At 42.4% G+C, this 12,533-nt stretch overlaps 1 protein-coding gene across 2 annotated transcripts in view; it reads left to right on the top strand.

Moving 5' to 3' along the window:
• akt1 (v-akt murine thymoma viral oncogene homolog 1) overlaps positions 1-12,533 on the top strand; it is a 34,327-nt gene that overhangs the window by 13,059 nt on the left and 8,735 nt on the right. For both annotated transcript variants that reach the window (XM_034859304.1, XM_034859305.1), the window contains exons 3-9: positions 8,345-8,473; positions 10,051-10,162; positions 10,470-10,596; positions 11,132-11,263; positions 11,393-11,458; positions 11,973-12,041; positions 12,196-12,321. In XM_034859304.1, coding sequence (XP_034715195.1) covers positions 8,345-8,473; positions 10,051-10,162; positions 10,470-10,596; positions 11,132-11,263; positions 11,393-11,458; positions 11,973-12,041; positions 12,196-12,321 — 761 coding nt within the window. The remainder of the gene's footprint in view (positions 1-8,344; positions 8,474-10,050; positions 10,163-10,469; positions 10,597-11,131; positions 11,264-11,392; positions 11,459-11,972; positions 12,042-12,195; positions 12,322-12,533) is intronic.

Raw genomic sequence — 12,533 nt, forward strand, 5'->3', positions numbered from 1 at the left:
TATCTTTGTTGGGAGTCACACATGCGCAGTAGCTAGGTAAGGTCACATCAGCTTGACAACTCTTTCTCCAACTTTGGTCAGTACAAGGCACCTGCCGAACAGGGACATTTAAGTAGTTCTTTTGTAGATTATGATGAACTAGTGTGTGTTGTAGCAGTGTTTTCATTGAGAACGAGCTAGCATGAGCATGATACAGTTAGCCACCTCGTCTTGGCTAGTGACTAAAGGCAGAGGACATTCAGAAACCTGTATCTCACTCAAAACAGCACGGATATTTATTTTTCAACTTCATATGTGGAAGCACCAGAGACACAGAATAACAGCTCAAATCCCAGAAAAAGTGATTTTATTTTTATTTTTCACAATATGGGCACTTTAACACACTGTTTAAACTATTGTTCTTGAAATGTCATTAAAATCTACAAAGTAGATGGAACAGGGGAAAGAAAGGGATGACGTGCAACTTAGCTGTTGGTTTGGACACATTGTCAAGACACTGGCCTCTCCTTGTTGGGGCAGCACGATGAATGCTGCATGATCTCTCCTTATTTAAAGCCAACACGCCACTGCAGCTGGGACCTCAACATTCCAGTCGTTGTCACGTAGAGACGGACAGTACAGGATGCTCCTTGGAAACAGCCACTACCCTCTCTCCCCCCCCTCTTCTGTCTAAAACTTTATACTTTTTTTCTTTTTATTTATTAACACCTCAACGAGCCTGCTTGGTCAGCTCTTAATGTTAAGGTCTCATAACTTCTCTCGCAAAAAGAATGTACATTTTTCAGTCACTGTGGGTCTGTTTTTTGTGCAAGTTCTTGAGCAATCAGGTTAAACCTTTTAGATTTGTAAAGTTGCACACAGTCAACATCTGGAATACAATGATTTACTTTGATTCTCTTTTAAAATATGTTCAAGAGCTGTCCGTGCATGCTGGAGCTGTCCACACACAGGGCCATGCAGCAGTTGGCAAATAAAGATGAATTCTGTTGTGTTTGGCAGCGGTTCTCCCTTCATTATTTTCCACTTTGCCCAGCGCGCATCCCAGACCTCAGCAGCTGCTTGTCATGTAAAGACACTCTATCAGGCCCTGACAGCTCCTCCCATGCACACAGTACGCATGGCTCATACACACTTCACTTGAGCTCAGACCCCCACTCACAGTCCTACATATGTGGGGAACATATGTAGTGATCTGTCTCACTACCACTCCACTCAGCACAACTCTTTGCACACTGTGTAGCTTTCTCATCCCCTCTAGTTTCCTCATCTCTCATCTGGTGTCAACCCCTTCCCCTAATTTGGTTGAGTTCAGCCCCATGTCTGCGGTCACAATTGACTTTTATTAAAAAATCTTTGATTTTGGGACACAGATCATTCATGAATTTCCTCATAGCAAGTGTGTCTGTTAGTCGGACCTGACACTTGAAGGTTTTAACTTATCTATGTTGTGGTCAGTCTGTCTGTTGGCCAGTTTCCTGTTTCCCCTTGACTTCAAAAGGGTTTAGTTTACATCAGTGATGAAGAACAAACTAAATAGCAAAAGGTTCTCCCATTGTCTTTGTCAGCAGTACGTACTGTGTTTCTCACTGTACACAGGATGTACTGTATTTGGGGTCTATTCTGCAAAGCTTTAAAGTCAAGTCATATAAAATATTGAAAGCAGGGCTAATATTTATTTAGTGAATTGAGTGTTTTATTGATACATTTTCTGGTGTATATTACAGGTTTAATATGCTTTTTCCACACTTACTCTCACAACAGCTGTCAGTTTCACTTTCTCGTCATGTCTTTGCTTAAGAAAGGCCACAGTGTGGAAAGTGGAACTGAATAAAAGTAGAAGGGGAAATGGGTGTAAATAGGAAGCTGACAAGGGTCATCTTTGTTGTTTATGCTCTGAGCGCAGACTGTTTGCGGGGGGGTTGCGCTGCAGAGTGGTGGAGACACAACCTCATACGCAGACAACCGGATATAGCTGCTTCCACTGTTCATGTCATGTGACAAGGTTTGTGGTCACAGACAAGGAAGTTGTAGTGTCCTCCTGTCTAGAAATGACAGTACTATTTAATGACATGTACTACTAGTAAAGGATGTCCATTGCAGATGTGAAGTTATTTCATTTCTTGGTTCCGCATCTCTGTGACAGTCTTTGTCAAAGCTGTGTGAGTTTTTTTTAAAGATTTTTTTTTTGACATCCACCTGTGAAAAGTGTTTTTTTTTTTCTTTTTTTTCTTTTTATACTTACAGTATTACATTAGCTGTTTCATTAACCACAGAAAGGGTTTAGACTTAAGTGTCACATTTCTTCATAAGATTGTTTACCTTTGTGTGTTATCTGTGGCCTCGCTCTAGTGACCATGTAGACTTGTCATGATGTCCTTAATATCGCAGTTACATCATTTAGGAAAGTCAGTTGCTTAGAGCAGAGGTCTACGTTTTATAAACAAAAGGTCTCCTTAACTGAGAGAGTTGGAGCAGGGATCCCCTACTGCATACCGGATATTGTTACAAATAAAGTTGCGTATTAAACTCTGCATACAATAACGTGTAGAGCAGCCCTTAAACTTTTATATTAACCTTTTTAGTGCATAGAACACTATTAAAAAAAATGATTGTCGGCATTCATTTATAAATCTTTTAATGTTACACGTGCATGTGGCACAGTGAATCCTTAGGTTGAACTGTATGTGGATGGCCTTAGCTTACCTATAGGCCAGTAAGCTTATCATTGGTGAGCATTTGTATTTGCTAATGATATGTTGGAAAAAATTGGCAATAATTTGCAGGCCCCCATGCATATACTCTGAGGACCCCCTAGGGATCCCGGACCCCTGGTTGAAGATCTCTGTTTTTGAGTCTAGTGACGGAGAATGGTGAGCTGACATTGTCATCTTCCCGACATCCATGTGACCAAGACCACCTCAGTGTGAGAGAATGTCTTGCTGAGAAACACCATGCCATGTGTTGCTGCATTTCGTATGACCACCCATGCTACTTCTGGTGGGTGATGTGTGTCAGTGGAGCTGGTAGGACAAACTCAGAGCCATCCAAACCGACTACTGTTGTAATCTGTTAACACACAAATACTTTTCATTGCTTGCAGGTCAGTGTACACAGACAAGTGTATTTACACACAAGCACATACATGCATACACAACCACCTGTCTCTGTCCATCAGGATCTGAATGCTATAATGCAAAGATCTTCAACAGGAGGGTCTGGGACCTCTAAGGGGTCCTTAGATTCAATGCAGGGGGGCCTGCAAATTATTGTCAGTTTTTCCAACATATTATTAGCAAATACAAATCCCCACTGATTGTAGGCTTACTGGCCTATAGCTAAGGTAGTCACTAAGGCAATCCACATATGCAGTTCATCCTAAGGATTTACTGTGCCACTGTATGCGTAACTTTAAAAGATGATGTTTAAAATAATGCAGACAATCATTATTTTAATAGCTAAGTGTTCTATGCACTAACAAGGAATAAATAACGGATTTAGACTGCCCTGCACGTTATTGTAGGCCATTGGTTTAATATGCAACTTCATTTTCTACAATAAGCGGTATGTATATGTCCCTGCTCCAACTCTTTCAGTTAAGGGTCCTTGGTTTAAAAACGTTGAAGACCCCTGCTATAATATATGAAATGTCTTCACTCAGTCTGGAAGTGATTTGTGCTGCCAAACTCAAAGTTCAAAATTTAAAGTTGAGTGTACGCCTGCAAGAAAAGCATGCACCTTCGTCTTGTGTCAGGTAGGGGGCTCATTAGTCTCGCTTTGCCAAACCTTCCTTCACAATGCTGTGGAGCTGCGGAGGAGGGTGTGGCTACTTTACACAGGATTCCGGGATGGGACAAAAATTGTGCTCTGTTTATTGGCATTTCTTTAAACCATTCAAAATCATAATGAGCGGTGATATCCGCTGCACGAAGCCCCGTGCCACTGGAAAATAGCCTTGGGAAGTAACTTTTTTGGGTGGAACATGTGTACGTTCAAAAGTTGTTTGTCGTGCAATAGAAAACTCAGATTTGACATTTAGTCTAGCTAGCTGTCTTGATTTACCCTGCAGAGATCTGAGGAGCAGGTAATCATAGTCTTCATAAATCCACCAGAGTTTAGAATTTCAACACAAAGGAAGCAATCGGTAACACAAATCTGGTCAAAAAAATTGACTAACCGTGGAATTTCTGTCGGCAACGGGGAAATCCCAGAAGTGGAAGGTTGTGGATATAGACTTGGGGCTGTCTCTACATTGTGCACTTACTGTCCTAACTGTGGGATGGCATGGACTATTGCTGGGGGATATGGTTCAGCCAAAACCTAACCACAGAATGAGGCACCACCTGGGGCCCAGCGGAGGAAAACAGGGATTGGTACAGCTCAGGAGGTTTTCTGGCCGCTGTGTGAAAGATTTAGGCAATTTACGTTTGGATTGAACAGGCTCTTGGGGTAACTTGCAGCTGATACTTGTATGGCTACATGTACTCCTAAATGGCACCTCTTCTGTGCTTTGGTTATTTAGATTTTATGCTGAGTTGTGGAAGTCTAGTTCTATTGAAGACCTGTGATAAATAATGCTATGCATGTGGATTCTCTGGAGACCAGCATGAAAGTGTGAGGGACTGATGTGGAAGTTGATTGGTGAGGCTTGTAGTTTAAAACAAACGACTCATCACAGTAATTGGGTTACGTTGACACAGTCATGAGGGAAGTCCTCCAAATGGATTCTTGCCGTTGTGTTTATTAGGACAGCTAGTACAATTGGCTTTGTTGGAAAGTGGCAAGAATGGCTAATCTAAAGTCGAGCTAATTTCTAGATTAGGTATGTTTGGTGTGAAAACACTTACACTGCAGAAAACCAGAAGGAAAAATCTCATGTGCCAGGAGGAAAAATATAATAACATATTAGACATATGCTGTGGATTAAAAAGTAAAGCACAGTATATTGTGCAATGGGGCAGATGTTTCCTCTACTGTGGTGATTGGTGCCACCACAGAAAATCAGGTGTTTTTACACTTGGATGTTTGCTCTGGGGTTGAGGGCTTGATGCTCTGCTTGAAAGTGATGTACAGACAGCCTGCTTTACAAGGATTCATCATAATGTTTGCGGTCAACTAGAATGACTTTTCTAAAGTGTCCTTCTCTTTTTTTATGTTGACAGAGAAAAGCCATATGGGAAATGTCCTATTAAATTTTGCTGCTCATGTCATCACTTTCCTAAAATAAAGTTTAAAAAAAAACAAAGCAGGAAGAGGAAGTTCATACTTTTAAAGTGTCAAAAGGGACAAATCTTGAAAAGTGACATTTAGCCAGTGTATATACAGTATATTTTTTATGGACTCACACTAAGAAGAGGAGACATTACAAGCAGTAGTTTGTGCTGTACTGTCTCGGACATGATCTGTTATAATTTTCATTAGTCAAGTGTTTGTTTGAAGGAGAGTAACAGAAGCTCATATTGACAAATCTCCTACTTCTCCCCTACAGACACACACATCCTCTCTCTCTCACACACACACACCACACTTCTGTCTTAGAGGAAATGGGGCAATTAAGGACAGCTTGCTACAGCTCTGCATGGGGTTAATATGCAGCTCCGTAATTAAAAATAAATTACACTTTTCCTGTATAAATATTCAAGTCCCTCTTCACTGTGTGCCCCTGCCTTGTTATGGTATGTAAGCTATTTTTTCCCCAAGTCTGCACAACATCTGGCGCGACATTTCCTGAAGCATCACCGGAATAAATTGAGTTTTGTCTGCCTACGAGAGATTCATTTGTGTGATGCTTGTGTGTCCAAGCGAATTGGATACACACGCATGGCTTGAGGTTATGGGTGTTGTCCAGAAAATTGGAACTGTGGAAAGTTTTTATTTATTAACTTTATTTGAAAATTGAATTGAGGCTTATGCAAACGTGATGCTTGTGTTACAAAATGGTTGATAGGAAAGAGACAGAACAGTGGTTGTGGTTTATAAAATGATTAAATAAAATGATAGATGCCAAAAGTGCAAATGCAGTGGGGAACTCCACTGTCTTTTTACAGGTCTTAGGGAGTATTTGTAAATCTTACACAGTTCTGTAAAGCCTTTTTTGACTCTAGACATAGCAGTGCAAAATTGCCTTGATGTAAACTGAGGCAATTTTGGTTGGGGCTAAAGGCTACAAGTGTCTGAGAAGACCACTGAAGCATGTTCCTTATCTCTTCTTGAGGCTTGCATATTGAGGCTACTTCAGCCGCTACTAGCATAACACACTATCTCCAACTAGACTGTTGACGGTCAAGTTGCATTGCTGGTAATGTAGGTGCCAGGTTCTTTTTCATAATTGTAGTGTTGATGTCTCACTATCGGAGCAAGCCTCACTGCGACCCTCAGAAGCACTTATCTCATAACGCCAGTCCTGATTGGCTGGTGAACCTGTCTGCACCAGGTAATGCCACCTACCCTAAATAGTGAAGGCAGATGGAACAGCGTCATTCAAAAACCTCTTCTCACCCGGTGCATATGTCGCATCAAGGTTAGTTGGCTTAACTGTCCGCAGACAGACCTTACCTAGCTTCTGTCACCAGGTGCTAGCTAACTTTGTGATTCTGCTTCTCTGGTCACACCAGATCGGACACAACCTTCTCCTCTCCCCACTGACCTGCGGGACGCGTGCAAATGTGCAGTGACAAATTCGGAAAGGAAAAGATTGCCCCTGGTTTCAGTCGGCCCTGACCGAGAAGGTGTATAAGGCTCCACCGCTTTCGGACTCAACGTCCTCTTGCTCCTCAGTATTAGAAGACGTAGGACCCAGCATCACTTGAGGAAATTCTGGTCATCTTGGAGCTGTGCATCTGTGTTCAGCACTGTGTGGTCCAGGCCACGGGGAAGGCGTTGGGAACCATGGTTCTTCAAGAAAGGGCTCAGTGGCTCAACCTCGCCAACATGTTGGACAAAGAGAGAATCTTTGGCTCAGCCTTAGCCTCCATGCAACGCAGATGTAAGGCAAAGAAGAAGCGCTGCAGATTTGTCTACCTCTCTAAACCTCTGTTCCCCCTCCTGTACAGCGGAAAACCTTTTGCCGCAGTTAAAAATCCCGAGACGGCTAAAACCCCCAAAAAACCTCACAAGTGATGCTGCTGGCTGTTAACGGTTCACCAGCTCCGCCTGTTTGGCCTTTGAGTGTGCTCCACAGGGCTCCCCAAACCCTTGACCTCCAGCCGCTATAGACCGTGTCGCACTGAGACATTTCTACTAGAAGGGGTTTCAGCTGTTGCCCTTCTCTCATCTCCACAAGCAGACACATTCACATGTTAAAAAAAATAAATGTAAATCCTGAAAAACAGAATGCTAAAGCTTCTTCCACTAGGTAAGTGAAGGGTGTTTGAGGAATGGTGTCACAAAGAAGGACACATTCCTTATCAGTGTTCAGTGGGGGTGATTTTATCATTCTTGAAGGACCTGGTCAATAAACACAAAGCCTTTTCCACGGTTAAGGTGCACTTGCACTTGCGCCATCGCTGCCTGTTGTGGGATTTGGAGGTAAAAATGGCAAGCCAGCATTTTCTGGCAGCCCATTTTATGAAAGGAGTGTGCAGCCTTCTCCCTTGCTCCAGATCACTTGTGCCATCATGGGATTTGGCGGTGGCTTGCTCCCACAGTGAGATATCTCAATCATATTAATCAGAGAACCGGAGTTATGAATATAACCTTAAGATTTGACAAGGAAGAAGATTGTGTGAAATAAAAAAGCCCATCTCTAGTTCTGCTGGATTGATTTAGATAATACTAATCTTTAAAGTATACAGGAAATAACTAAGTTAGTTTTATGTCTAAAGTAGACAAAGCTAAGAGCCTACATTTTTGCTTGCCAGTTCAAAGAAACGTAATGAGGATAGAAACGTTTTTGGACAGTTTGAATGTTCCCTAAGAGTCTAGATTGCAAATTACTGCTGGAAAGGAGGCAGAAGGGACCGGGGAAAGGGTCCTGACTTCTACTAAAGCCACCATTTGTCCTGCAGCTGACCTACACTTAAAGAAAGACAGTGACAAGGTGGTCATTTTAAGGTGCACTAGTGAACAGCATAGTAATTAGATTACAGGAAAAGGTTTGCACCTCTGGGAATTAAAACCGAAAAAGAAAGAACACTGTTTTGTCAATAATCATGAAACTACAATGTAAACACAATGGTTGTGCATTGGTCAGCATTCTGAGAATGTGAAAGCATGTGCTGTTCCTCAATTAAGGTTTGTCCGTGAGCTGAAACCTTCTGAAAATATCTTCGTCACAAGTTTTTTTATTTTCTTTTTTTACCTTGTCTCATATAACTCAGCAGTCATTTTAATCTCTTTCTCATATCAGGAGAATACATCAAGACCTGGAGGCCGAGGTATTTTCTTCTGAAGAGTGATGGTACATTCATTGGCTACAAAGAGCGACCGCAAGATGTTGACCAGCTGGAAACCCCCTTAAATAACTTCTCTGTCGCACGTGAGTATCTGCTTGAGAGAAACCACTGCATTTTCCCCCGTTTCTCGGCAGCTTGTTTTATCCCTTTTTTTTGTTTACTGCTTTCTTGTTTTTACTTGCGTTGTTACCCTCTCAGAAAAGTAAGTAAGTATTAACAAGGAAAAAAGCATATCCGGGTGCCGGTGAGGTAAAGGTAGGAAAGCGAGTCCTCTAATCGTCTAATTTTATAACCAAGTATCCCTTTATCGTATGTCACTGTAAATAACTGTGAATAGACGCATTAGCAAATTGGCTCAAGTATCATCTCAACAGCTTAACTGCAAGTTTCTTACATTTGGGGCACTGCTCCAGGGCAAAGCAAGCTCTGCCACTGAACATGCGTGCAAGATGTCTTGCTCCTGACATTAATAAATCAGATGCGATTTGTGTGTCTGTGTGTCTGTCTGTCTGTCTGTCTGTCTGTGTGTGTGTGTGTGTGTATGTGAGAAACCCAGTTGTAATACTGTGACAGAAAATAACCACAAGAATTGCCAGGAGCAGATAGTTCACTCCATCTAAAATCGGAGAAAGTTGTTGTGATAAGCTGTGCAGATGACTGAACACAGCGATTAGACAAAATTCTGTTTGTTTAACTAAATGTTTCCTCTCTGACACTCGTGACTTATCGTGGGTATTAGCCGCCGGATTACAAGTATTTATCTGCGCGCTGCTCTGAGGCTCTGTCTCCATCAGCGGTGGCTTTGGTTTTTGTCACCAGTGCGACCCCACATCAGAGGACACATGGTGCGTTGCTGCTGTCGGGGCTGCTGCAGCTGGATTATACATTCAGCCTGATGGAGCCATGTTGGATCTCAGTGGTGGTCCACTTCCCTGTCCTCCATCTATCAGACAGAGGCCATTTTGTGTCACATTCTGACATATTTGCTGACGTGTTTCATTTGGGAACAGATGTTAATGTGAAGGAGGTGCAGATGGAAATCTCTGCTTTCTAATTTCAGTTATTAGACTGGTGTGAGTAATTGTTTTGCAAACCGCTTACAAGACAATCGTTTGCTGCAAAAGTGTGAAAATTTAGTGAAACGGAGGAAAAGGGTGTGATTTGCTTTTTAATAAATCCTTAAAATAAATTAGTAAAACTTGTACATGCCAATCATTTTCAGTGTGCATTTCTATTTTGCTATTTTACATCACTCATTGAGGTGTTGGTCTGAGAAATCTAGCACTTTAATTGTTTTCTTGTATTATGATTATTAAATATTTGGATAAAACAAGTGTTTAATTGTTGAATTTTTAATGTATAAGTGAAATAATAATTCTACGGAGTTTGGGGATTTATGTCATACTACACAATATCAAAATTATTATCAAAACCTATATTATTAAATTTTAGGTTTTAAAGTAGCTGACAAGTTAATGATTGGAGATGTTTTCCTCCACCAAAGTGCACCTGTTCTTTTCCAAATTGGCTGACAGTGTCTGTTAGGGTGGCGATAAAGATAAATGGCTATAACTGTTGTTCTGTCTCTTTCCTCTGCTCCCCTACACACTGGCCCTTCTCGCCATCTCCCTCACCTCCCTCCCTCCCTGGCTGTGGTCAGAGTGCCAGCTGATGAAGACGGAACGGCCTAAGCCCAACACATTTATCATCCGCTGCCTGCAGTGGACCACTGTCATCGAGCGCACCTTCCACGTGGAGACCCCCGAGGAGAGGCAAGCAAGAAGCACACACCTCTCAGTTCACAGAGCAGTAAAACACAAATCGTTTACATTTCGAGAATTTGCCCTTGTTGCTAGAAAACTGTTTAACAGGTCTGTCTTTCTAACATGTCGAAGCACACACAAATGTACACATTTAATCATTGTTATTGCGCTTGCACAAGGTCCACTGGCTATTGGCAGAACGTGTGCTTGAAATTGCCTTCCTGTTGATAAGAAGACAATTACATGATTGGGCTGCGGGGCTTGCATGATTGCAAACTGGCAGATGTAATCTTTCTGCTGCTTGTGCCTCCCTCAGGGAAGAATGGACTAAAGCCATCCAAGCAGTGGCTGAAGGCCTGCAGAAACAAGAGGAGGAGATGATGGACTCCTCTCCAGACCCCATGGACATGGAGGTCTACCTGACCAAACCCAGACAGAAAGTGGTAAGGCCCATTTACGTTTCTGTGTGTCATCTACTTTCTGCTATCCTCACATTGACACACCTCAGCATTACCATAAACTTTTAAGTCAACCACCTTTTATTTATTCCTCCCCACCCTAAGTATATCCTGGTCTTCCAAGTTGACCATTACTCTGCTCCTGCAGCTATGCACTTACACCCATTTAGTCCACTTTACTTTGCCTCTTCCAAGCTACTTTCTACTTTCCCAACATCATCCGTGAGAAGCTTAGCACCAGATAGTATGTCCACCAGGTCATGACATAAAGGTCCAAGGCTACCGGATTGGATGTCCCCCATTTTCAACATTCTCCAAAGTGCCGGGGTGAGAGGTTAACTGAGACACAATTACATATAGGCCAAACCATTAGAGGAGTGGGAGTTGCATGGTGGGTGGAATAGTGCCTTAAATGCTTCTGTGTTGTCAGCGGGATTGTGTCCCCTGGCTATGTAGAGCATGAGTTTGTTAATGCTTCTGTTTGTAACCAGATGCCACTGTCTCTCCTCTGGTTTTCCAGACTATGCACGACTTTGAATACCTCAAACTCCTGGGAAAAGGCACTTTTGGCAAAGTTATCCTGGTAAAGGAGAAGGCCACAGGACGCTACTACGCCATGAAAATCCTAAAGAAGGAGGTCATCGTAGCAAAAGTGAGTGGATGCCAATAAGCAAGTAAGGGGGGGGAGAGACACACTGGGGCCGATGGAGCAATGACTGATACCTAAATGGTTAGCCATTGTGAGAGTTGCACAAACACTCTGTGTGGCTTTTTTTTCCAGGATGAAGTGGCGCACACACTCACAGAGAACAGAGTCCTCCAGAATTCAAAGCATCCGTTCTTGACAGTAAGGAGCTCCTCCATATACCTAAACAAACCTTATTTTAACTCACAGAGATTCTCTTCAATCCAACTCCGCAGTATCCATTCAGAATTTTACCAGGAATGTTTGGAAGAGCTGTTTTTACAAAGGCTGCAGTCGAGGTGGGCCTTTTTATAGCAAGGCTGGACATTCTTTTTTGTTTTATCAGTTAACTCTTTCTGGGTGGGTTGTAGTGAAAGACATTTTGAAGGAGTTTAAGTGGTGGGGGGAGGCAACACATAATGTGATGTTCTCAGTACAATGAATGGGACCAATGTTTTCCACAGTTGTTGAAAAGCCTCAACACACTGGATACACTATGCTGTATTTTTATCTTCTCATTAGACATTTGTTTTTAAAAAGGAAACTAAAGGGTCAAAGCTGCAAAGTACATTGTGATGTTTCATGTTACAATCAGCTGTTTAAATGCCAGGTTCCTCTTGAATTAGCTGGAAGCATAATCAAGTTCTGCTTTGAGCGTTCTCGCTTCTTTCTGCAGGGACTGAAATACTCCTTTCAGACACATGACCGCTTGTGCTTCGTCATGGAGTATGCAAACGGTGGTGAGGTAAACCATTTTAACCATCACTAAAAATCTGCATATGTAGGGATAACATAATACTTTTGAACAGTTTTACTGATCCGATTTTCCCTGGAATAACCAACTTTTTCTTTGTCTGTCCTCTGCTGTCTTACTGTCAATCTCCCCTGTTTCCGCTTAGCTTTTCTTCCATCTGTCAAGGGACCGTGTATTCTCAGAGGAGCGGGCACGGTTCTACGGTGCAGAGATAGTCTCAGCGTTGGACTACTTGCACGCTGAAAGAAACGTGGTCTATCGAGATCTAAAGGTAGGTTTGGAAACATGTCCTCACTTTCTCTCATCTTCTCTGTCAGCTTCTCTTTTATCTTTTTCTTTCTCCTTTCCCTCCCCTTCCCTTCATTTCTCCCGTGGCAGGCTATAAATAGTTTTTGCCACTATTGAGAGTAGTGGCAGTGGCCAGGGCTTATTGATCTGCCTTCCCCAGATCAGTCTCCAGACCTCACTGCAGCTGGAGGAAGG

This window comes from Etheostoma cragini, chromosome 20 (genome assembly GCF_013103735.1).
Source record: "Etheostoma cragini isolate CJK2018 chromosome 20, CSU_Ecrag_1.0, whole genome shotgun sequence".
Lineage (NCBI taxonomy): Eukaryota > Metazoa > Chordata > Actinopteri > Perciformes > Percidae > Etheostoma > Etheostoma cragini.